The following is a 26231-nucleotide window of genomic DNA, read 5'->3' on the forward strand; positions in this document are numbered from 1 at the left end:
AGGTTCGGCTGAGAGAGAAGACTGGTCCAAGGCCACTTGGTGAGTGTCATGGCAAGCAGAGATTTAAACCTGGATTTCTCAGTGCTGAATCCGTCTCTTTTAGCCTCGTTGTGACTCTGTTATTGTCTTTTGAGTTCTGCACTGAGGTATTGCTAGGTCACTGGGTTTGTTGAAATGCTGAAAAAATGTATTTTTTTCCTACAGATGCCTTTTGCTGCCCTTTTGGGATTTAGTCCTTGATTTATTGGCGAGAAGGGTTATACAGGCTTATGAGAATAATTGGACTTGCTGCCCTTTGTTTGGAATCAGACGGAATGAAGAGAGGCGTAACTGCCAAGACTCCAAAGCAAGCTTTGACACATAGCTGTCAGAAACAAACAGATCTTTCTGCATGGAAAGCAAGTGTCTTGCAGACAACTGGTTGCAAAAATGGGCAGAAACCTACCGGGGATGAGCAGCAAACTGCCAGTGATGATTTTGATCACAGGCAAGATCCTCTTGAGGAAGCACTGACCTATTTAAAGAAAGGTAAGACCAGAAATGGGGTAAAGCACTCATGCCCTAAACAAGCTAAGGGGACCCCTGTTTATAAGTAAGAGCTATAATGGATATAAATTTGATGTGTTCGTAAATATGCTAGGTGGTATTATCTTATTGTTTTACATTATTAAAATATATTCCTCCGTTCCTTTTGACTGTTTTTCAGTGTACATCCATGAGTTGCCTCAGTTAATCAAGTACCTTCCTTAAACATGACTCAAATTTGACTAGGGTATTAAGTTTTGTTTGCTCCGCTGAATTCCGCTGAATTCATTCCCTTCTCTCTCTGTTTCCTTCTTTTAAGGACTGTTCTTATTTATTAACAATACCTCTGAATTTAGGGTCATTGGCAGATTTTGTTAACATACACCCTCTTACCTTACCAAAGACACTAACAATAATTTCTCTGTCTGCATCGCTATTCAAAATAACTTCAAAATGTTCCTATATTCTTTGGCAAGACCGAGGACAAAACTTAGGACAGGGTTGTGCAGACAGGGGCTGCTTCCTGAATGGCATTCACTGACTTTAAGGGACTCAGTTAACAGATTGTCATCTGGGATACAGCTGAAAAGAGGCAAAACTAGTTTGTCACTTAAGGCATATGAGTTACTATGAGCACACATGGACCCCCCACTTCAGTGGTATCTCTAAGTGTGCCTTTTTGCTTCCTCCCATATAAGTGAAATGCTACCATTCACTCAGGAAACGGGCTATCTTCTGTTCCAGATGGGATTGTATTCCCTCTTAAGGAGCAGGTTTGTACCTTTGGGCTGCTACTGGACAAGAGCCTCCTGTTGGATAAGCAGGTGGCAGTAGTGGCCAGGGGTGCTCTTCAGCTGGTGAGTCAGCTGCAACCCTTCATAGGCAGAAAAGATCTTGCCACTCAGGTGCATGCTCTGGTAACATTTAGATTAGATCCCTGCAATCACCTGTATTGTACCTTGGGGCTGCTACTGGACAAGAGCCTCCTGTTGGATAAGCAGGTGGCAGTAGTGGCCAGGGGTGCTCTTCAGCTGGTGAGTCAGCTGCAACCCTTCATGGGCAGAAAAGATCTTGCCACTCAGGTGCATGCTCTGGTAACATTTAGATTAGATCCCTGCAATCAGCTGTATGTGGAGCTGCCTGTCTGGAAGCTTCAGCTGGTACAGAATGCTGCAGCCAGAGTGTTGAGTGGGTCATAGGGACCATATCACTCCAGTCTTGTTCCACCTATACTGGCTTCCAGTTTGCTTCCAGGGTCTATTCAAGGTGCTGGTATTGACTTTTAAGGGCCTGTCTGGCCTGAGACAAATATACCTTAAGAAGCTAGACAGATGACAAACTGAGAAAGGGCCTCAGTTCTAGGGACCAAAACTTTGGAACTCCCTTCCAGGGAGATTCGTCCATCTCTCTCTCTATCAGTGTCTTTCACCAGCAGGTGAAGAGTTTTTTGTTTCATCTGGCATATCCCCAATAACGGTTATTGGCTGTCCTTCTAGTGTTGTTCGTTTATTTGTTTTTAATTGAATTTTATGGTTTTAACTGTATTTAATTGCTTTAAAGTTTTTCTGTTTGCCAACTTTTAAATTCTGATTGAGTGGAAAGGCGGAATAAAAATGTTTTAAGTACATAATAGAAAGTGCTGTGCAACATTGCAATGGGGGCCAAACACACTGGTTGGCCTGAATCTCATGGAAAATTCACACATCAGATCCTCCTCTCAGAAGCCATTGCAATATAGTCCCTTCTGCCTGGCATTTCCTGCTAGTTTTACTGAGGAGGGTTTTGCAGATGCTGAATATATGGCTGAGTTTTCAAACCAAGTTGAAAGGTTGCTTTTTGGCACAATCCTTTGCCAGTTCTTTTCTGCTTATACATGTTTTATCCAGTTGATGGTCCATATGCTGTTGTACATCTTTTAGATTTTCTGTGGCACACTAGCAATCAGGTCTAATCCACTGAGATTCCCTTGCCCAGGAAATAAGCTGTCTACTCCAAAATATCTTTTTATATGGTGTTTTTGTGTGCCATGATGATCTGTCTGGAGAACCTTTGCATTCCCTTTTATCTTTTTATGGTCTTATTAGAGGAGATAGTTCCTTTTATGATGATGAAGTGTTTACAAATATATAAATAGCACAGACAGAGTAGTCAGGCAGGCAGCGCTGCTTACAAAGCAGCCTTGGTCCAATATCTTCTAGCTGTGTATTATACCCCATTACAAATACGAAAACTGTTAAATCCAATAGCACCTCCAAAACAGAGCAAGGTAATGGGCAATCATGTCTTTAAAGTACTATGAAATGAGAGTGTACAGATTACAAGAAGTTTGCCAAAGAAACAGTCATGCCTACTGGTCTGATTCAAATAATAAGGCACAAAAGATTATTTAAATGGGGAATTCTACAGATGCCATGGAACCCTGGGACTGACTGGCTTTGTGGGGGGAGGTATTTTGATACCAGAAGCTGCAGGTAAAGCACTGAAAATACTGGAAGAATGCAGGTAAAATGGGCCATCATGCATGTGCCCTGAGAGACTGTTCATGAAGATGGTTATTAAAGTGTATTTTAATCCCTACATATTTTGACTTCTTTCTAGCTAAAGATCGCACTTCTCAAAAAAATGAAGTTCTGCAGAAACACTTAGTGACTGTGGAAAAGATTGCCCAAGAGAAAGGCTTGGCACCAGAAGAACTTGACATCTTGCTGAATATAGCACTGAGTGGCAAGTTTGGTAAATAATAATTTGTTGGTCTTATCTTTCTCCCACCTTCTGGCATTGAAAAGTGCCTGAACATTGCCTTGACAAGTCCCTTAACAAGGACCTGACCCCTTTCTAGCTTGTGCTAGGTGAGCAATAATGAGGGTTTCTGGAGCTTTAAGCATCATGTGTTCATGTCTTCCAGCTGAAGTGGTAAGCACGCGACTGTTGAAGAACTTGGTTCCTACATCAGTGATAACGGAGGATTCTGTCATTTCAGCTGTGTCTTGGCTTTGTGTTGGCAAGTGTTCTCGTACTACCCAGGTAACATGTCAGTGATATCTTGTCTCTTAACAGGGATACTGTGGATAGCCTCTGAGCTGCTCAGCCAGACATATACTAGGCCATATATTTACATTTCAGCTCAGGCTATTCTTTCAGCATGATCTGTAACTGGTTTATTGCACTGTCTCTGCTCTTCTTTTTCTCCTCCCCATAGGTGATCTTTTTAAAATGGCTAATTGCGATGTTTGACTTCATTGATCAAAAGGAGCAGGTGAATGCCCTCTACGGATTCTTCTTTGGCTTCCTACAAGTTGAGAAACTGGTAAGATACAAGTGGATAGTATGTGATTTTGAAAGACCTAACTTCTGCACTTTGATAAGTGGTATAGTATTTAATTCCTCTTGATGACCTTAAATAGCTCCAGTCCTCTGCTGTTCTATGAGAAGTGTTCTGCACTACTGTTTCCCATAAGTGTTATCTGAAGAGGGCTATTGTTCCAAACACATTGCATTTATATATTTCTTTATTAGATCTTTTAGTCATCATTCACCCAAAGGGTCTCACAGCAACTTACAATATTAAAACCACTAAAGTAAAAACAACATAAAAACAAATATAAAATATTAACAATAAAATATTAAACTATTAAAATCTGTGGCTATCACCATACCAGTAATAAAAACAGCCCAAACATCGGCGGTTACCCTCCAAAGGCCCATCTAAACAATTCAGCCTTGCATGCCCTCCAGCAGGGCATGGAAGTCATCCGAGAGTGCATTCCACGGGGTAGGGGCCTCCATTTAGAAGGCCCTTCCCCTGGTGACAGCTAACTAAGCCATCCTGAGGCCAGACACTTGCAAGTGGCCCCTAGAGGATGACTGAAGGGAGCACGGGGGGTTGTAACAGAAGAGGCAGTCTCGTAGGTATGAAGGTCCCAGACCATTAAGGGCGTTTAAATGTTAGCACCAATTCCTTGAATTGGATCCGGGGAGTAATTGGTAGCCAGTGCAGCTGCTGCAGAATTGGAGTAATATAAGCTGACTGTGATGTTCCAGTCAGCAACCTGGCAGCTGCATTCTCGACCACCTGCAATCTCCGAAGCATTTTCAAGGGTAGCGTAGAGTGAATTGCAGTAGTCCAATCTGGAGATTACCATTGCATGGATCAATGTGGCAAGGTCTGACACAAAACAAATAAGGAGCCAGCTGGCAAGCCTGACGTAGATGAAAAAACGCTGACCATGCTACTATGGACACTTGTTTATCCAATGATAGTGCAGAATCCAGCCACACCCAAGGCTGTTTACAGAGTCTATACCTGTCATCTGGACACCATCAAATCTTGGGAGTGACCCTTCAACTAGCATCTCAGTGTTTCCCAGCCATGTGACCTCCATCTTGGATGGATTCAGCTTCAGCCAGCTGCCCCTTAGCAATTGGACTACCGCATCCAGGCATTGGGATCGTGCTGAGAGCTCTGCCGCCGGCTGCTTATCCAGCAGGAGGAAGAGCTGAGTGTCATCAGCATACTGATGGCACCAAACCTCCTGAAGATCTCAACAAGAGGGTGCATATATATGTTAAATAACATCGGGGAGAGGATTGAACTTGGATCCCACAATTCAGGTCTCACCAGGAAGATCTTTCCTCCCCAATAGCAACCCTCTGAAAGCGGCCCTGGAAGAACGAGGAGAACCAACTAAGGGCAGTGCCCTTTACCCCCAGGGAGGCAAGGTGGACCAAATGGTGAACTGTATCAAAGGCTGCTGATAGATCCAGAAGGATTTTTCACTAAGAGCCTAGTGCCAAGATCAAAGTTAAATGAGGATTGGATAGTAATATATCCTAAGAAGAGTTGCTTATGTATTTGTATAAACTATCATTTATATGTAAGATTCCAATCAATATATGCAAAGTTGACATCCAGAAGTTTAGTATTAAAATGAATACACTGAATTATAGGATATGAAATCGACTCCCATCACCCAAAGGCAAATTTATTATGCTGCCTTGTGAATTTGATTCAGGATATGGCCTTTGAAAATGGTGCTGAATTTATGAATTGTGGCAGGCAGGCATACATATTGCTTATGGGAAAAATAATTTCTCGTTGTCTCAGCGTAGATGTACAAAGTGTGGAAGATAATTTAGTTAGGCTAGCATATTATACACAATGTTTATGTTGTAATAATCCTTTAACAAATATGTTTCTTGAGCAGTGGATTCTTTTTTTAAATAATGTTCTGGAGTTATAAGGATGAAATCTGACCATGTATTTTTCAATTGCCTGCAAAATCTTTGCAGGATATGTATTTGCCCGTCTGTTAATATTTCAGTTTAAAGAAAAAAACAGTTCAAGTGCTGAGTTAAAGTATATATATCTGTAGTTTGGGGTGGGAGATGCCACATATGCCAAACTAATTATTTGAATTGTGTTTTTGCAGTTTCCCTTTGCTTGTCATGTGCTATATTTGCTGACCAGAAAAAAGAATGGTAAGAAATCTTAACTGGATTCACATGTTGCATTATGTGCTTATGAAAGGGATGAAGTTCTTTTTTCTTGGATTTCTTTATAGCAGCTTTCTGTCAAACGAACTAATCATTTGATGAAGCTAGCAGTTTTCTATGGACCCATTTGATTGACTTGAAGTACCTGCAAAAATCCATTCAGTTGGCCAGAATCAGTGCATTTGACCCTTATCTGTGTAGCGCTGTCAAATGTATTTGTTCCACAAAGCACAGGCATATTGGGGCTCCTGCTTTCCCCCACTGCCTATTGGCCTAGTGCATCTTCCAGTTTCTGTTCCCCCACCATATAGAAGAGTGGGAATGGTACATGGGTCAGGACAGGAGCTGTTTTATGGTCTGCTTCTAGCCTGAGAACCATTTTATCAGCATCATTTAGGTTGCTCTGTTATGTGTTGTTATGCTCTAGCTTTTTATTGGTATTTCTTTTAAAAATCATATGTATTGTTATGTTTTTATTGGTATTATTGTTTTGTTTTTATTGTCTGCTTGGTTTTGTTTTATTGTTGTGAGCTGCCTCTAGCAGGTCTGGAGAGGCATTATAGATATTTTATAAATAAGAGGTTGGGCTTCTTGGGAGAGGTGAATTTTGAGGAGTGTTTTGCTATTCAGCTTGACACAAAGGGCAAAAGAACATGGCTCTTCCTGTTTCTGTATGTTATCCCTGTGTTTGATCTGCTGCTTTACTTCCTAGTCTGCTTGCAGAATGTCACTGAGGGTTTTTTCTCCCCCTAGTGAAGCCTTTTCGTGTGAGAAGAATCCTAGACCTGCAGACCAAGTTTGTGAGTCACTTGAAGCTCATCTTGAAATGAGATTCCTTTAATATGTCTTGATCCACCTGTGTTACCATTCAGTTTTGTTTAGCATAAAACTCAGGCTTGCTGCTGTCTAGCGGCTGAATTCACCTGAGATGTGGCAAGAGCTGAGTTGAGATGCATCTCAAGTTTTCATCTGTTCTGCTTCTTTCTCTATCACACTCACTCACACACACCTCTATACTGTTGTTTCCTTCTGAAGGGGTCACTGGGGGGTCCTACCTGGAGAGATTTGCAGTCCAAATGAAGTGGGATTCAGGAAGTTCTTTTGAGTGTTATGTTTTGACATACCAGGGTTACAACATCTGTTTCTTCTCCTGTTTCTAACCAGGGAGCAGAACCTCCTCTGCAGGCTCTGCTGTCACTGTACAAGAACTTCTGTCCTGAGATGGTCTCTGTAACTTTGCCCACAAACACAAAGGTGAGGAATAGGATGCCTGGGGATGAGGTTTCTGATCTGCTTTCTCTGTGAGAGAACTTGTGTTAGAGTTCAGCAGTGGCTAAATTCTCTTTGTTTCTGTGGGAAGAAATGTGCGGAGTAGATCTGAGGTGCTTGTAGCTGTGTTCCTATGACATTGTGCGTATTGTAAATTAATGATCGGTTAAAAAAAATCAACATTGTCATCTAATCATTGCAAATTCTACCTAAAAACATGATTATAAAACTGCATGTATGAATTAGCCTCAGGAAGGTGTGGATGATTGGCTCTTTATTTTTGAACATATTATGTTAGTTTGAGAGTTGCTTGGTCTATGCTGGGCAAGTGTTTGCAAATGTTCCATGCTGCTCTATATACTGACTAGACTTCAGATTGCAAAATACAATACAAACATTTTTGCATCTGAGTACTAATACCTCCTTTTTGGCCTCTGAAGAATTTAAAGTTTGTCATTCCTCTCTTCTGAAGGAACTGTTAAGTGCACCAAGTGAGTAAATTCAGGCAGTGCTTTCTATAGCTATGTTGTTGTTGTTGTTCAGTTGCACAGTTGAGTCTGACTCTTCACAACCCCATGGACCACATCGTGCCAGGCCCTTCTGTTCTCTGTTGTCCTCTGGAGTTTGCTCAACTTCATGTTCGTTGCATCGATATAACACTGTCTAACCATCTCATTCTTTGCTGTCCCCTTCTTCTTTTACCTTCAGTCTTTCCCAGCATCAGCGTCTTTTCCAGTGAACGTTCCCTTCTCATTTGGTGGCCAAAGTATCTGAGCGTCAGTATCTGGTCTTCCAGGGAACAGTCAGGGTTGATTTCTTTTAGGGTTGACTGATTTGATCTCCTTGCAGTCCAGGGAACTGTAGCTATAGGTTGAGGAAAATCTAAGAGGTTTTCTAAAAAGTTGGACAAACTGAAATGCAGACAGGAATCCTTAGAAAGAGACTGGGTGGTGTAGTTGAGAAGTAGAAAGCAAAACCAACTCCAGGCATCTACAGAGTTGACTAGTTGGGGTCCTACCAGGAAGATGTGTCCAGGTCAAAATAAAGCCATTAAAATCAAATGGCAGGCATCAATGTTCACCAATGCTTATTGTTCCCTATACTAAACTGGCACACATACAGATTGGCAATGTTCCCATGGACTTCCAATTTAAGGAGATGGGGGTATTTGAAAGGGGCAAGCGTGCAAACTTCTCTCGTGTGAGCCTTTTAATGCATATTTTAGTTAACAGCTGTGGCCTTACTGCTGGGCAAAAAAGTGCGGTGATAGCAGTGATGCTGCATGGATAGATTAGAGAAGCATCAGATGTTCTTCCACACCTGCTGGATGTGAATCCAGGAATCTGCTTGTTGTGCATAATAGAGACACTGGAGTGGGTAAACTGTTCCTCACACCTTTCTGCTGTGCATTCTTGGAGAAGGATGGCAGATCTTGATTGTTGCAAGCCCTGTGTGGGAAGCTCTGTTGATCCACTCACTGGGTCCATTGGTGGCTCTTGCTGTTACGATAGGAAAAGGCTGCTGAGTGATGCGGAGTTGCCTCTTGGGTAAAGTACCTCCGTTGCTTTTTGTTTTCTTAGGTACAGTTCAAGAACTCAGAGAACTTGTGGAAAATGGCCATCAGCAACATAAAACGGCGACTCTACGGGACACCGCTTACATCCCAGCCAAATCTAATAGATACAACTTGCCCCCAGTCCCGGAAGAGGGTGAGTTCCTGGTGACTGCTTGAGTCCATCTGTTGGATTATGGGTGTATCTGCCAATCTTTATGTTCTGTTTACAGTCAATATCAGGAACAAACCAAGAAACTATGTCCAGTCTGCGCGCTTTCCAGTGCTGCCTATTAAAACTATTTACCATCTTATGTTTTAGCACCAGTAATGGTAGTTGCATCCTCACCTATCTCTTTCTGGCAGGATTTTCTTTAGATCAGCATATGCCTCTGTTTTTAAAGTTCATCCACTGATGGAGGTCTCTAACTATGGTTTTGCATGTTTTAATTTGCTAAATGGATTTCTGTCTCAAGTGTTTTAGTGTTCTGTCCCTTCTGGTTTTTGCACATCTCCAGTCTATTTACCAGTGTGTGAAGAAGGTGTGCATCTACCTGGATGCATCAGATCTGCATGATCAAGATAAATGTAACAAGTAAAAAACTGAATGCAAAAGAGATGAGAAGCTTGCTCTCAAATTAGGAAAACGGCACAGTTGCCATGGATGGAGGAATTCTTATTTGTCATATTTTCAGAGTGTTCCAGGAGACCCTGGAATTCCTTGGACAGTTATCCAAGGCTGCTTAGTGCAGTTCAGGGCAACAGGTGCCCAAGGACATTTGAGTGGCACTTCCTGTCATGTAGGTGATAGTGAGGCCCATTACAACTGATGCCTTGGAATATGCTGAGTGCATCCTAAAACTTCTTCGATAGATGGGGGAACTTTGGAGAAATCAGTGTTGGAAACACATCCTGACAGGTAGTAAACTTGTCAAAACCTCCTTATATCCTTTTCTTTTGGCAAAAGCTCAGAGAAGCTTACATGGGATCTTTTATCCCATCACTAATCAAATCCGTAGCTGCTTAGCAGATAGATGGCTAGATACGCACACACACTTCACAAACCGTCTGCCAGGGAATACGCATTACAAAACTCTAAGAAGTATTTTAAAAGTTTCAGCAATGGTGATACAAGTTTAGAAAAGGAGGGGGGAAAGTACGGCAATGGGATTGTAGTGAGACACTAATAGGTTCTGTTGAATGGGGACTTCATAGAAACCAGCAGAGCAGACCTTTCCCTGCCTTCCCCCAAACACCCTGCCATGTGTCCTGAAACTCCTGAGAACTGGGAGAGCCTCACAAGTAAAATGTACCACAGGATGGGATGCTACGGTGACAAGGGGGGAACAAGGCTAAAGCCACCTTTCTCCCTTGTTCACTGATGCAAGCCTCAGATAGAAGACAGAGGCAGTTTTCCCTGATTAAGAACATAAGAACGTAAGAGATGCCAATGTTGGATCAGGCCAAAGGCCCATCCAGTCCCTCCCATTGCTGCAGTACCTCATCCTGTTTCGCATTTTGCTCGTCTCCCCGTCCTCAAACAGGACTTTTGGGCTGCTTAGGGAAGGCAGGGAAAGAGGCACTCCATCAGTGCCTTCCATGAACTCTTCCACTGGATCCATCCCTATGTCCTGTCCTGTCCTGCAAAGTAGAGCGGGCACAAGTCTTGGCAGTGTAGCTGTGGGAGGTTTACTTCTGGTGTCTTGCTGTTTTCTCTACAGAAGTGGCATACCAAGTTGGTCTTGCCTGTGTCCAGTGCCCACTCCAGCAGTTCACCTGAGAGCCAAAGGACCAGCCCTATTGATCTCATTGGCCATGGTGATACCTTCCCTGTGGAGCAGCTGCAGACCTTCCCCCAGCTTCTGGAGAACATCCACTGTTTAGAAGTAGGTGAACAAAAAGAAATGTACAAGGGATTAAACAATTAACTAGAACAGTACATCGAGACCCAGTTATTCTTTTAAAGAGCACTTTGATTTTATGACTCAACTAGGGTCTGTTTGTAAAATAATCAGGAATATTTGTCAGTGATTCCATTTAAGATACATGAAATGATGTTTGGGAAAACCATAGTTTGCCACTGCATAAACAAACCTGTGGGGTCCTGGTGCTTGCTTATTACCCTCTCTTCTCTGTGTGGCCAAATTAGATATTTTCAGGTTTGCAACAAGCCGTAGCTTGCTAGTTCTGCTGCAGTGACAAACTGACTTGTCACAGAAGTATCTGATTTCACTACCTATGAAGGACAGGGCACTCTTAACAAATAACCAGTCATTTGAGAGTGTCATAGATCCCATATGGAAGTTTCATACCAAAATTATTCAGGAACCATACGTTTAGGCTTTTTATTGCAGGGGATTAATTTGGGGACTTCTGAACTGAGATAGTTCAAGATGTTTCAAAGTGTGTATGTAAGACATACTAAATGAAATTTTCTGAAGGAGTTGGGTTCTCCTTGAAACAGGAAGGTTACCAGATTCCTGTTGTACTTCAGTATATACTGTACATATTACAATGCTTGTGCAAAACCCTTGAATCAAATAGCCAGTCATTTGAGAGTGTCATAGATCCCATATGGAAGTTTCATACCAAAATTATTCAGGAACCTTACGTTTAGGCTTTTTATTGCAGGGGATTAATTTGGGGACTTCTGAACTGAGATAGTTCAAGATGTTTCAAAGTGTGTATGTAAGACATACTAAATGAAATTTTCTGAAGGAGTTGGGTTCTCCTTGAAACAGGAAGGTTACCAGATTCCTGTTGTACTTCAGTATATACTGTACATATTACAATGCTTGTGCAAAACCCTTGAATTACGACATGTGCATTTCGCCTTATATGAGTAAAATCTGGTGTACAGACATTTTTGTGTGTGCTTCAGCATTTATCCTTTTATTTGAATCTTGGCCTTGTACCTGCAAACGTTGTCCTGATCTTTTATCTATCTATTCAAAATATTTGTATCCTGCTTTTTTCTTCTGCTCAGTGAGACGCAAAACATCTGACATCAAATGTAAAAACAAATATGATGTCACACCACCAGAAATACAAGTAAACTAACCACAGTCTCCTGTATATGCTTGAACTCCTGTGCTGAGGCAGCCTTGTATGTCGCTTTCTGACCAGCTTGTTCTCTTGCCATCTGTTGCAGCTTCCTTCCAGGATAGGCTCAGTGCTAGCAAATCGTCTTTTGCTCCACTACGTTAACTGTGTTTCGGACGACTCTGTCTACCGAAGGATGTACTACTGGATGGGCCAGACTCTCAGAGAAGGTAGGGAAACTGATTGTGGATACGTGTCAGTGATAGATGCCTCTTTTGCCATGATGGAGCTAGGCTCGAATCTTTTCCTGACTGAGGTGGTAAAGTTGTGATTGCACTTTAAACTGCAAATGGAGGTTAACATGATGGAATGCTTCTCCACTATCCTCCACACAGAAAACTGGTATCTTGGAGAAGGATTTTAGCCTAGCCTGTTATGCTATATGTAGGCACCTTCCCCTTCTGCCCCACAGGAAAGAATCCAGGCATATGGGCCTACTGCTGTGGCTCAAGCAGAACATGGACTTACTCTCAGTGAAAACTGAGCCCGGGTTTTGTAGAAGCTCCTTGGCAGGAGCCTAGTTTATACAAATGAAATGGGGGATGGGGGTGTATGTGATATAGGAAGGTATTCTTGCATTATTTATCTCTGTCTCTTCTTATGATTCAGAATGCCCTTGGCATAAAGTTGAGAACCAGCAGTTTGAACAGGAATTCAAGGACTTCTTGAGGAAAATCTTTGAAGCAGAGTGTTTTTTGCAGGTGACGTTCACGTGTACATTTCAATGCCTTTCCTTGGTGGCGAGTATTTGGGCCTTTTATTACCATCATCATCTTTTGTAATCTAAGGTCTCTGACGAGGGCTAGCAGTGATGAGTATGCTGTAGAGAAATATAACATCACACATTGTTTAGAACGATAGCAGACACAATATCCTATGTGATTTACACAGAGTGATCAAAATGTGGAATTCACAGCCAGAGGACATAGCTTTGAAAGAGGATTAGATAGATTTATGGAGGATAAGTCTATCAGTGTCTACTAGCCATGGTGATTGAGGGAAACCACATTCAGAGGCAGTCAACCTCTGAATCCCAGAGCCAGGAGGTAACATCAGGGGAAGGCCTCAGTCTCTATGTCCTGTTGTTGGCCCTTCAGAGGAACTGGTTGGCCACTATGTAAGACAGGATGGTGGACTAGCTAGACCACTGGTCTCATCAGCAGGGCTCTTCTAATGTGATTTAAGAACCACTGTTGAAATGTATTCATGCCATCTTAAGGTGACGAGGATATTGGGGGAAGGGTCTCGGTAGAGCTTCTAGCAAGCAAAGATGGGAGTTTCTGTGCCTTCTCTTTTCTTCCAGTACCCCTGTGTATTCTCCAGGCCTTGGCTAAGCAGTGAATGTTTTTATAACCCATATTGCTATTGAAATAAATTACACTGTTTTTGGAGACCTGTTTTTCAAGCATTACTCCCGGGCTCTGGAGAAGCTACTCAAGACCGGCTTGACCCAGGGCCAGCCCTACCGTTTAGTGCTGTGTGCAGCAGAGCACCTTGAGGGAAAATAGTTACGGGTCCCATTAAAGGGCAGCAAATTGATCCAGTTTTGTTTTTGAGATAGAATTTTTACTATCAACGTGGGCATCAGATGTCTTGGGCCATCAGTGGGTTTACTATGCCCAAAGAGGAACTATTGGTGCAGTCCGTGACCTCTTGGGCTGTTAGGAACTCTTACCATCCCTGACAAAGAACTCCTCTCTCTTTGGCATGGCACATGCCACAGCCCTGATGGAGCTGCTGCTTATCCTCTTGCCTGAAAAGAGCCACTCAACATCGTCTGTCATCCTCTCAGCTTTGGGAAAGCATTTTGAGGGTGGGGGCATGAAAAGAGGCTGGCTTACAAGAAAACCCTTGACAGTCTCTATTCTGCATTTCAGGAGGGCTTCTCCTCCTGCGAGGAATTCTTGTACAGGAGTCTCCCATTCTGGGACGGCTGCTCCTGTCGGTCACAGGTCCTGCAACTGGTGAGCTGGATCCCTCTCAGCACCTTCTCAGGTATGTGACGTGGCTCAATCCTGACTCGCTTTGTGGTTTAGACAGCCTTGCTTCACAGTCATGGTTTCTTCTTTCCTTCTTCTTTTCAGAAATGAAGTCTTATCTCTTCAAGCCCTTGGCACAGCTTTTTTTCACATCGTCCCTTTATTTTAAGGTAATGGAGGGAGAGGGGCCAGTGAGAGTGTGATGTGGCAACATACAAGGCACTGCACTTTATCCCCAACCTGGGGGAGGGGGATGGCTCAGAGAGATGCGTGCCTGTGAGACTGGAGGGTCCAGTGATCATTGGGGATGACAGTATTTGATTGTTGGTTGTACTTGGAGCAAAACAACACAATGTGTGTCATGGGGATTGCCAAGAAAGACTGCAAAGCACATCATGCTCATTGATGGGTTTCTTTTCCTGTGTGTAAATTGGCTCTTTGTGGGAGAATCTGACTTACCATGTCTAGAAAGTGGAGCACAGAGAGTACTGTTTGAAGTCTCTGTTTTTTATTGTGTGCCTGGCCAAAGACATGAAATTGCATATACAAATCCTCTTATTTGCTTTAGCAGGATCATAAAAAGGAAGAGAAGTTGCTTCTTCTCTCTTAATTGGAATTCTTTGTGGTGTATACATATAAAACAGGCAACATTTTATATGCTGTAGTATGCCAGAATTAAGGCATTCAGGTTTCCTGCGACTGTCATCTTTTTATCTTTTGTCTCCTGAGGCTTATGCTGCAACTGCAGTCTAATGAAGTACCCTGTAGAGTTTGTGTAGCTACCTCAGCTACTATCCTGGACTTTGAGAAGTTCTTCCCTAGCTTCTTGATGCAATCTTAATATATAAACAGTGGCATCTTCACCAGGTCTGCAATAAAGCTGACCCACGGGTTGTTTTGTTTCTCTTTCTTTCCATAGTGTAGTGTTCTTGAATGCCTGAGGGAGCTGTTACTGAACTGGCTGAATTGGCACATCATGCAGAAAGGCACCACAACAAAGTCAGCTGCTGATCTCTTGTAAGTTGATACTTTTAAAAGGCAGCCCACCTGTACTGCACTCCCAAGCAGTGCTCCCTCTAAGCTGTGAAGTCCTGTGAGCAAAAATTCTACTTTGTGAGCTACTGGCATTAAAGTTGTGAGCGAGCAATTTGACAACTACATAAATTAGTTTGCTCTGGAGCCATCCTTCCTGAGCTAAGACAAAAATGTGTGAGCCCGGAAGCTAAAAAACTGTGAGCTAGCTCACACTAACTCAGCTTAGAGGGAACACTGCTTCCAAGCAAATATTGCCATACTTGGTAGTCCTGTTACACTGAGTAGGAGAGGCCTGTATTGATGCTAACGTCTGTCTGTATCTTGCCCGACTGCAGGAACACCACCCTTTCTGGCTTGGTTAGCTCTGTGGCAGATCTCATCCACTTTGTCGGTTGGCTCTCAACTGTTGCCCTGCGCTTGGAGAACAACTCTGCTTTCTTGATGCACTTCATCCTGGATTTCTATGAGATAGTATGTAAGCCGTTCATCCTGCAAGGTGGTTCTCTAGGTCCACCGTCCTTGGCAGAAGGCAAGCCTTCTTGTAAAGGCCCTGAGACTTCTGCCAGAATACAAATTAAGTGTAGGTGGGAAAAATCTTGAACTAGTAGAAACACCCTGTCTTTGGCAGAAGGCAAGCCGTCTTGTAAAGGCCCTGAGACGTCTGCCAGAATACAAATTAAGTGTAGGGGGGAAAAATCTTGAACTAGTAGAAACACCCCCCCTTTTAAAAAAGATAACAGAAATCTTTGAAACTATATTTAATCAGTAAGATTTCTTGCAACATTCCATTAGTTTTCTTCACAGCCTTTTCATATATTATGTGGGTAGCAGCTAGGAATGTGTTTAATTCAGGGAGTATCTGGCTTCCAAGGTGTTTGCAGAATCCTTCTCTAGTCTCCCAAAGAAGAGGAAGAGGTGAAATGCAAAGTTTATCTTGCATTGCCCATTGAACTCATACAGTAACAAAAAGGTCCTGGAGTTTAACTAGGGGCTAAAAATGTGGTGCTCAGGACTGAGTGCTCACTGCAGAAGCTCGCCTGACTGTACTTCCTGTTTGTAGGTGAGTGACGTGTATCTGATGTTTAACCTGCCCTTGGTTGTGATGCCTCCTGCTGGAGTCTTCTATACAGCACTGCTTAGCATGGATTCTGTCAGTCTGGACCATCTCTGCTACATTATGTACAGGTACTGGAAAGAAGGGACAGTTCCTTTTTTTAATCCCGATGCTCCCTATGCTGGGAATTTTTTTTTTCTCCTTCAAAGCAGCGTCTGGATTGCCATTGCTTGATCTCTTCAGGTTTGCCTATCACTTTAACCTCCCTTGCCACTAATCTGCAACATCCTTATTGAGCACACTTATTCTCCCCCACCCCATGTTATGTACCTTTGGGCAGGGTAACGCTTCTGCTGATGCATGTACAGAACCGAGCCTCCTTGTTGGGGTTAGGAAAATGTTACGTCACAGATCTTATATGGAGTCCTAGGCTGAGGAAAGTTTCTCTATGACCCTCCCAGATCAATCACTGTTTACAGATTGAGTTCTGCAAAATCCTCTTAGCCCCCTTCTAGATAACTTTGTTGGCTGACAAGGCAGTCTCTGGTTTTCATGGTGTTTTTGATTCCCTGGATTCCCTTTGCAGGGATAGAAATGGGGGTGCCTGTACCCATGATCTTTGAGTTGTTACATTAGTCTTAGAGTTATTTCTGCTTGCTAGAGGAAGCAGTTCTCCTGTTGTGCACATAAGAGCGCTCTTGTTTCACCATTTCATGAACAACTGGTTCAGAGTTTGAATTCGGGCTTCTCTGCCTCACTGTAAATGCTTCTAGTAAAAACTGACATCAGAGTGCTATATTCATTTTGCTTTTAAAACAGAATATCTGTGGTAGAATGTAATTCACAGAAGCAATTTTGAGAAGCTAGGTAATTATTACTTTATGCCGTGGAAATGGGAGAATTCCTTTTAAACTGGTATACCCCACTCCCTGGCAAAGGACCGTAGCCATATCACTGAAACGTGAATCCAGGATTTAGCTAAATCTGGCCAATTGGATAGCTATAAAATTGCAGTTGGATTATTCTTGTTTTAGAAATAAAGACAAGATGAGGATAAGAGTAATAGGGGTGGGAATAAAGTTCTTGCACTTTGAGCTTCCCATGAAGGCTGTTAAGAGCATCCCTGGCCACTAAAGCACAACTCTTTGACAGTGTAAACGTTCTGTGACTCTGGGGGGATTCTTACAAATCATTAGTGGTTCGGGATGTCTAACCCAGAGTCTCTGAGTTGATGGTTTTTAGTTGTGGTGGCAATGATCGTTAGTGGGCAACAGAGGTCTGAGCTCTTGGAGGCCAGTTTTGGTTACAAACAGGAGTCAGTTCTCTGCAGGGCCTGCTCTCTAATGGGATGCTGGTTTTCTTGGCAAAGTCAGTTGGTTCCAGTGGTTGCATCTGATATGAGAAACAGCCAATTGCTGACAGCTGGCATAGGGCTCTTTGTGTGGCTTTCTCTCTGAGGAAGCTGCAGCTAATTAGTTTGGAAAGGAGCGCTCTGGGAGATACACCGAAACTAGTGGTTTATTATGCAGAACATCTGCCAGGACCCATTACTTCTGGCGACTCCCATCTCCTGTAGTTACAGACTGAGGAGCTGCTGCTGCTCAAGGTCACATCTCACCTCTGTCCAGGGTGTATAAGGCCTCCTGCGTGGCAACAGCCTCCTTGAGCTCAGGCACAATTGCAAACTGAAATGAGCATCCGCTCAAGTGCTGCCATCCTTTTCTTGAGTAACAGCTGCCTCTGAGCTGTGAAAAGAAACCCTCTTGAACTTGATGCTCATTTTATTTCAAAGAGATCTTAGCATGTTTGCTATCAAAGGATCAAGGCTGTCTTGCACAGCTCCTACAGCCTGCTTTTCAAGGGAGCAGAGAAGGAAAACATGGGGGGGATTTTAAAACTCTGAGTATAATATGGTGAGAGAGAGCTACCAGCCCTAGGATAGCCACGGCTGGTCTGAGTATGCACCACTTTATGGCTCAGAATATACTTAATATTCCCTTTGCTTCTTCTTGCCCACTTCAGGTACCGAGCCAACTTGATAGCTGCAAAACAAAATCAACAGGCTAAAAAGGTACGACCGGTCAGGAGACATTTCATGTCCTTTGTTAGAACTGTAGCAGAGATCTCTATTGGCTCCTGTCTGTCAGTAGTAGTGACTAAACCCTTTCTTTTCAGCAATAGATTTCGCACTGCCTTTTCTTTCAGATACTTTTGCCTGTGTGACATATTCTCAGACTTTCCCACCCTCTGTAAAGGGGCTGCTTCATTATCCTCAGAGTCCCAAATATTCCCCACCCCGGTCTGTATTTGGAGTTGCCTAACAATCTAATTTTTTCTTCCCCCCAAACTTCGTTTTTAGAGTCATTTTGCACTGCATGTCTGCTTTTATCCTTTATTTGAACCAAAGTACCACAGGAGTCTGTGGTGCAGAGGTTAAAACATAGAGGCACAAGTCCTAAAAGTCAGGTATAATAAGGTTTGGGTTATCAGTGTTCCTTCTGATGACTGCCCATAATTAAGGGCAGTGGTGGGATTGCTCGAATGTCCTCCAAACCCAAAATGACTCTGGTGGGTGACAATGCTCCCTCTATGATGTAGAGTCTTGTGAGCAAAAATTCTACTTTGTGAGCTCCTGGCGTTAAAATTGTGAGTAAGCGATTCGGCTACTGCATAAATTAGTTTGCTCTGGAGCCATCGTTCCTGAGCCGAGACAAAAATGTGTGAGCTGGAGGCTAAAAAACTGTGAGAGAGCTCACACTAACTCAGCTTAGAGGGAACACTGGCACTGGGTGGAAAAACAGGTAGTATTGAGGGTTGGCTGCCAGCTTCATGCCATCCTCTTCCCAACAGTCCATTGTTCTCACCAGTAGGAAGCAACCTATGGATCCCCCAAGCTTATGTTGGACAGCAAAGCTGGTGGTGCTCTTTGCGAGCCTGCTGACAAGCTGTATGGTGCTGGGGGGGGGGGTTTACCTGTGGGCCATTAAGATCCACCTCCCTAATCCTGATCAATAACCAAACATTTTAGGGGCATCTGTATCTGGCTGAGGTGCAGTCGTAACATGCTCGCCTTCATCTCTTGCCTTCCTTGGCCTCTTAAAATTGCAAGATTTAAAATGCAGACATTTGCTCCAGTATTCTGCAAATAGCAGGGACACATCGGTCCAATACTAAGCTAGCAAGGGATGAAGTAGGGCGATACGACTGAATTGTTTAGAGATCCTCTTCTGCTGTGTCCTATCAGACGGTATTACAGTTCAAGTTCAGCAGCCAGACCTGCCAAGAATACAACCAGTACATTACGGCCATGGTTGGGTGTCTGTGGACCTCGAACGTGTTCCAGAAGGACTTCCACCATCAGGGTATTCGCATGGACCCAGAAGTGCTGGAGCGGACCAGAGTGAAGGCATACAGGAAGAGCTTCAACATTGTTTATCACCCCGCCCTGACAGGCTACGCTATGCTCTTCCTACAGGAGGTAAGGAAGAGGCATCGTCCGTCTGCTAGATTTTTATTGTTCCATTCTGCTAAGGTCTTCAGAGTGGCATACATGGCTCTCCTAGAGCCTTTGTTCTTCTCTTCCCAGCTCTATGAGGTAAGCTAGGCTGAGAGAGAGTGATTGGCCTAAGGCCGCCCAAGTGAGCTTCGTGGCTGTGGAGGGATGGCCCGGAGCCTCTATGCACCACTCTGGCTTTTCAGAGTAGCATTGTCCCCAAAGGGAATGGGTTTTTAATACCATGGTACTCAAAGGTTTTGGGTCTTTCGTGTTCGTCTGTTTTTCAGTATTTACTGAGCCCTTGCCTCAGGGTAGGCTACCTGAAATTGTGTGTAGTGTAGGAGGGGAATAGAATGCTAGAACCTGTTAATTCTGTGGCAGAACTGAGATTCACACCAGGGATTCCTGATTTATAGCTCAGTCTCTTAGCCACTATAATGCACTCCTTTTCTCTAAAAAAAAGAAAAATGGGTGGGCTTGCTGTATACGAATTCTGCCTTTGGTTTATTTCTGACCCAGTTTTTGTAAAATCTGTTATCTCTTCTCAACGAACCCAGCAGCTTGAAATACAAGTCCAGCAAGCAAGGAGGAGGAACTTGCTATTAAGCCCACAACAGAACTGCCAGGCCTAAATCCCAGGAGGGTGGCTGTGCCTCCAAGCACTGCATAGAAGGAGAGGTTTCCATTGGGGGGGGGAGCTTTCTTTCGGAGCATTTAAAAGCACAGAAGCCCTCAAGGAAACTGAACCTTGGAGATATATCAGTTCCTTGCTGCAGTGACAGGCAGACAGGCCCAGAAGTCTTCACCTGTGGGCTGTACCCTTGTTGATTGTTGCCTTCGGCAAACATCCTAGGCTAGTTTTTGCAGTTCAGTTCACCAGAGGGCGCTGTCCTGCAGCAAAAGGATAGCAGACCACCAAAGCGCTGTCCATCATTTTTCCTCAGGTCACATTGCCAATTTAGTTTCTTTTTTTCCTATGAATTTACAGATGTTGAGCCGAAAGTGAACTGGATTATTTTTTCGGAGATACAAATTAATTCAACTACAGATACAAAATAATGGGGGGGGGGTGTCCTAGGAAAAGATCCTGGTCACATCAGCCAGTCTCCACACAGTGCCTCTGAGACACAGGGAGCCTCTCTGATTTTTCCCTATTAGAATCCAGAATGGTTCTCTTAGTGGTGTCTACCAAGAGGTTTAATGCTTCAGGAGGGCTATGCTTTCTCTAGCTAGCCTAACTTTCAGAGTCTGTCGAATTGCTAGCTTGGGTCAAAATTCATTCTTGACTAGGCTCTGAAGACCCTCATTTCTAACACCTCTGTTATCCTTCCCACTCCAGGCACAATCAGGAGACAGAACTCCAAACTTCCAATTGATTCAGGTAAAATGACCTCCATGGGAAGAGAGCTTGACTCTCAAGTCGGAGCTATGTTGTCCAGAGGACTGTTGCATTCAAAAGAGAGAAACTTAGCATCCTTGAAAAGAGTGGCAGGGCTTGAAGAGGGCAGAGTTGTTCAACTGTGATGGTGAAGAACCTGCACCTTCTCTGTGCTCACCTGCTGAGTAGCATCCACAGCACGTGTTCTCCTTGAGAGAACTCTGAAATGGAGAACAGCTGGTGCCGCACTGTTCGGGCGTGGTGGTGTGGGGGATATTTGGCCTTCTGCAAGTTCAGCATCAGCTTGCCCAGGCTTCTGACATTCTTGGCTGGCAAACCCAGCCTTGAGACAAATGCAGTCATTCCCTTGGCTGCTAGAGAATCCTAATTAAGTCCCTGCTGCTTGCTTTCCAATATCGATTAGAATAGTAAACTTTCAGAGACAGCCCGTTGGCCTGCTGGCATGCTTTGTGGGGGCCTATTGCCAGCCTGCAGTAAAAGCTTTTGTGTCGAGGCATCTCACTAGCTTTGCAGTGTGTGCTTCCCTTCTCTGTCACACTGACAGACACTCTCCCTCCTCCCTTCTTTTTCCAGTGGAGTGATAAGTGAGTTCCTTTTTGCAGTTACTCGCAAAAGGTGTGATCTATCTTTATACAAACTTTCCTCTGCTAGAAAGAGGAGCACCTTGTTGAAAACAAACTGAAGTGGTTAAGTTGTGCTTATAGAGAAAAGTGATAAGCCCCCCCCCCCCCCCCCCCCCCCCCCCCCGCAGTGCCCTGCTCTTAGCGCGGCTTGTGCTGCTGTCTAATAGGGCGGGCACACTGAGACCTCTGCTGTGTGGGTGGGCTGAGTTCGGGTGCTGGCGAACAGTTAAGAGGGTCTTGTCAAAGAAGCTTTGATCGCTATGTACGATACAACTATTAATGTCTTTTTTTTAATCTGCAGGGGAGGAGGTGGGAGTGGTACCTGGAATATCTCTACACCCAAGAGTTGCAAGGCCTTAAACTCTTCATCAAAAGTAGCATTAACCGCGCTTCCCAGTCCTCTCAAGCCCAAGCAAGCAAGTGAAGGGGTGCAATAGACTGGCGTTTCTTCTAGATTCTTCCGGCTACCCAAGCTTAAATACGGGATGCTCCCAGACGCCTATTTTGGAGAAGAGAGTACGGAGGCCCTAGTCGGCTACTTGATCACAGGAGAGCAATCGTTGCCGGCCAGGATGTCTCAGAGGTCCTGGCGAAGCTGAGCATCCCACCTCCCGGGAAGTGGCCGAATAAAAACCTTCACACTGGAGATGGAAGCTGTGGCAGTTTGACGACCACGGCTTTCTCTTCCGCATGGGGGCAGAAAGAAAAATGTTTTCAGTGATGACCTGAGACCGGGGGGAGGGGGGAGCAGTCGGATCCATAAGAATTCTCAGGGTTGAGAAACTGCTTGGCCTCGCGGACACAACGGGTGGCATCGTTCTGAGGCTGCTGGAACACCTTGGTGGTGCTGAAACGCACGCTTCGTTGATGTCGCAAAGCCCCACCCCAACAGCTGACATTTTTCTTCTGTGCTTGTAGCTATGTACATAAGTGTATAGTAGATATTTATACAGCACAGCGTGCTCTGTAATTTATGTGCTCCCTTCCTTTTGTACCGGACAGATTAGGCAAAAGGTAGGTTTTCCCAGTGTTGTGCCCTGCATCTTCTCATAAGCCTGTTGCTTATGTTGGCCCCTGCAGAATTCTTCCTTGTTACAGCTGGGGAGAACCGTATTTCCTTCTCCCGCTGAACGTCAAGGGTTAGAAATCTTGTAGTGAAAACTGTGCTAATGTCGTCTTTCCATATCCTTGGCTTAGCATGGTAGTAGTTCCTGGTCCTGCAACATCCCCATAGTAAGTGACGGAAACAGCCATGGGGATGTCGTAGCCTGTGCTAGTCCTCATTGGCCATAGGCATCAGTGAGGTCTGAAGCGGTTCATGTCAGGGCGGCAGGTGTTCTGGTCCCAAAACTACAGCTGCCTGAATGAACCCTGTTCTTATATTTGTGTTGTGTTTCTTCTGCGTAGCAGAGTCTTCTGTCCTGTGGTTTTTGCTGAATTGTGCACACACAAAAGGGACAAACTAGTGTCTGCTAGAGAATCTGCATTGCAGAGAATACTTTCTGTAAAAAGGACTTCTAGTCACTATGATGGAGATGTTTCAAACTGCTGGCAGTGTTGTGAAGATCCCGGTGTTCATTGGGGGGGGGGGGTGTTCCCTCTTGCCCTTCATGTTCTCTTCCTGTCCTCCTTTCCTCCTGTCACTACTTGCCTCCCTCTCTTTATGTTTTCTACAAATATGTCTGATAGATGGTTCAGAATAAAGTAGTGAAATGTTACCTTTCCTACGATGATGGCCACCTTTGCTCAGCCTGTTGATCTATATTGTTTTGTGTGGCGTGTTCTGGTCTTCCTCGGCACCCGGATTGGGTTTTGGCAAGTGGGAGTAGCAAAGCCACGAGGTAAAACTCAGCCTGTTCTGGATTGCTGAGGACCACGAGCTCCTACAATCAAGCATGAGCTTTCACCCACACATAATTGCCAATAGCCTAGTGAGCATCGCTGGAAACAGTGTGCAGATGCTGTTTTTGTTAACGTTCCTCCTCTCCTAGTGTTTAATTTGTGGGGTTCATTATACTGCAATCAGGAAGGCACCAGCAGCTGTTCATCTCTAAACCACATTCTGTTGCTGAAAAATGCAAAGGCTTTTATAGTTTAGTGAAGCTACTCCATAGATTGGCCAGTTTGTCATTGCACAACTAGATCTGAAACAGCTGTCATTTCAGAGGTAGCAGCTAAGATGCAGAGTTGAGAATCCCGGGTGCATCCCAGCGAGTGTTACTGTTGCATATTTTCCATTTGTCACGGCAGGCTTTGTAGAGGACGTGAAGCAGCAGTGTATATAGGATCAGTCTCCCCCTTCCTTTATAAGATGGCGATTCTTCCTGTGTTCAAGGTGTAAATAATACATCTGGAAGTGTAAATGCCTCCAAGCAGAATTAAACCAAACTTCTCCCTATCTGCTAATTAGTATCTTTGTGGGAAGGAAAAAGGTGCTTCACTATCATTTTCCTTTAAATCCTCGGGGAGCTTTACCTTCGGTTTACACTTTACCTTTCCACTATGTGCCCATGTTGTTAAAGGAGTTAATGATTTCAAAAACCCCCCCCCCAATGGATAAACTGCTGTGCATTTCAGTTCTCTTGCTTCTCATGTTGGCCTACTTCCTCATGCTTGTGTTTTGCATTCCTAATGCCATGAATAAATCAGGAGCTGCGGATTTGGAAGGGGATGCAGCTGGAGCCACTTGGAAAACCAAACTACTAGAGGGATGGTTGTCAGTAGGTGGCTTGCTAAGGTCTCTTAATGGCTTGATAACCCGTACAGAAGGAACTCGTTGATGCCCCGCTACTTGAATGATCCCCCAGATCAGATGGATGTGATTCTTTCTGGCCTGGCTGTAGGGTTTTGGTTCCTGTCTCTGCAGCAGGTGTGCCTGTTTTACTTTATAAGTCACTTTGAGCTATTGACTCTGTAAAGACTTATTGTGTAATGTGTAGGTTCTCTGGGCATTTGTGGCATGCCAGGCAAACCATTAGGGTAAGCTAATAAACTTGGATCTGGTTTACTGGGACTGCAGGTGGGGGCTCACCTGATAAAAGTGCACCTCCATAGAAAACAGATCTCTGCATACAGAAAACTTGAGTGTGTGGGGTTACCCTTTTCCCTGGCATGCTAGCTTTTTGTGAGCAGGAAGGAGGAGTTTGCATGGATGAGTCCTGCTTTCTTTGTACCATGTAAATCCTCCTCCTGTTTGCTCCAGAAACAAGCTTTATTGCTTCATCTGTGGTTTTGTTTGAAGTAGGCCTTAGTTGCCCTTTCTTACACACCCAGTGAAATGCTAATCACCACTTTGGGGTCAGGAAGCAACTGTTCTCCAGGCCAGTTTGGCCAGGAATAATTCTGGAGGATTGGGGGGTTTTTTGGGGGGGGGGTTTGCCCTTTTCTGGACATAGAGCAGGGGTCACTTGGGATGGGGAAGTATTTGTGAATTTCCTGCATTGTGCAGGGGGGGTTGGACTAGATGACCCTGAAAGTCTCTTCCAACTCTATGATTCTATGTTAAAGACAGCGTTTCCTGGCTGCTGTTTAAAAAACACGCATGTATCTTTAAATTTTTTAATTTCCTGATAAAGAAGGGAACAAAGTAACTGAGGGAGCTTTTATCCATTCCCACCTGATCCTTTTGTCTTGCTGTCTCTCCCACCTGCTGTGGGCCAAAGAGGAATCGTGCTAGTGGAGGTGAATAGAGAAAAGGGGCAAGAGAGGAATGCAGGAACCTCATGACTCCCTCATTTTAAAGATGCATGCATAGTTGGGGAGCTGCAGCCTAGTTAGGGAATCTTGGTGGTAGTTGGTGCTGCCATCCCAGCCAAGAGGCACAGCCTTTCTGGTCTAATCAAAATCTAAAGGCAGCCTCTGCGATGAATTGCTCACACCAGGTCTGGGTAGTCCCCTCTGGCTCTGTGAACGGATTCATCCACATTCCTTTGGAAGCAAAATCATGAGACGTTGGTTATGGCGTAAACATCAGAAGAGTTGCCCCACTTCCTTCAAGAGAACTGCACAGTGCTACTTAACACAATACATGGCGTCCTGACTGACTTAGCTAAGCTGACATCTACTTCTGTTTTATCAAATGTATCTGCATGTTCGTTTGAGAGCACACCAGAATCTCTTAACACTTCACTCAATCATATCACAGTTTTGTCCTCCAGGACAATAGAGTTTGACTGAATTGCGTGTCAGCTTGACACCATTAATCTAAGGTGGTTTCAAGGGTGTTCAAAACGTAATTAACTTTTAAAATATATGATGTTGTCAAGGAGGTCAACAGACCCTGTGAGTTCCCAGGGCAAGAGCACACAAGCAGCCAGACTGATGTTATTAAAACTATATTGGAAGAATAGACAAGTTCGTATGACTATAGCCAACAGATCAGCAAAAGTGACACACGACATAGAATAGGTGGTACAGAACTTACATCTAAATGAAGGCCTCTAGTCAGCACAGACTACGATTTCAGCAATTGCCAAGCATGATAGAATCAGGCCTCTGTCCATGAAGTCCCAGATAGGTGACTAAGCCCCTAAAGTGATTTTATAATTATACTTCTGATCCCTCAAGTCAGGTAATGATCCTAACGCATCTCCAGGAGAATTCTCCAGAATCTTACATCACCGCTCCTGGTCTTCCCCCTCCCAACACTAAAAACACATTCTCATGAGAAGCCAAGGGCTCTAGCCTTGGACTGATAAGGTGCCA

General features: G+C 44.1%; 1 protein-coding gene across 1 annotated transcript; it reads left to right on the plus strand.

The window, feature by feature from the left end:
- Nucleotides 1–314: 314 nt before the first annotated feature.
- On the plus strand, nt 315–22043 carry CENPI (centromere protein I). The gene is made up of 20 exons (XM_015427277.1): nt 315–528; nt 3124–3258; nt 3431–3549; nt 3725–3832; nt 5955–6003; nt 6772–6818; nt 7183–7272; nt 8868–8996; nt 10561–10725; nt 11991–12111; nt 12551–12642; nt 13819–13936; nt 14026–14090; nt 14840–14937; nt 15291–15426; nt 16016–16140; nt 18032–18080; nt 19254–19487; nt 20845–20886; nt 21829–22043. Exons 1-20 carry the CDS (start codon nt 315–317, stop codon nt 21949–21951), a joined length of 2259 nt encoding a protein of 752 aa, XP_015282763.1. The 3' UTR covers nt 21952–22043.
- Nucleotides 22044–26231: the final 4188 nt, after the last annotated feature.

Source organism: Gekko japonicus, unplaced genomic scaffold (assembly GCF_001447785.1).
Source record: "Gekko japonicus isolate JY-2015 unplaced genomic scaffold, Gekko_japonicus_V1.1 scaffold1498, whole genome shotgun sequence".
Lineage (NCBI taxonomy): Eukaryota > Metazoa > Chordata > Lepidosauria > Squamata > Gekkonidae > Gekko > Gekko japonicus.

Excerpts from the sequence above, each read along its gene's own strand:
- CENPI (XM_015427277.1), top strand. The coding sequence starts at position 315 with ATGAAGAGAGGCGTAACTGCCAAGACTCCAAAGCAAGCTTTGACACAT. Across the intron at positions 529-3,123 it reads ACTGACCTATTTAAAGAAAG|CTAAAGATCGCACTTCTCAA; the intron begins GTAAGACCAGAA and ends ACTTCTTTCTAG. Across the intron at positions 12,112-12,550 it reads GGGCCAGACTCTCAGAGAAG|AATGCCCTTGGCATAAAGTT; the intron begins GTAGGGAAACTG and ends CTTATGATTCAG.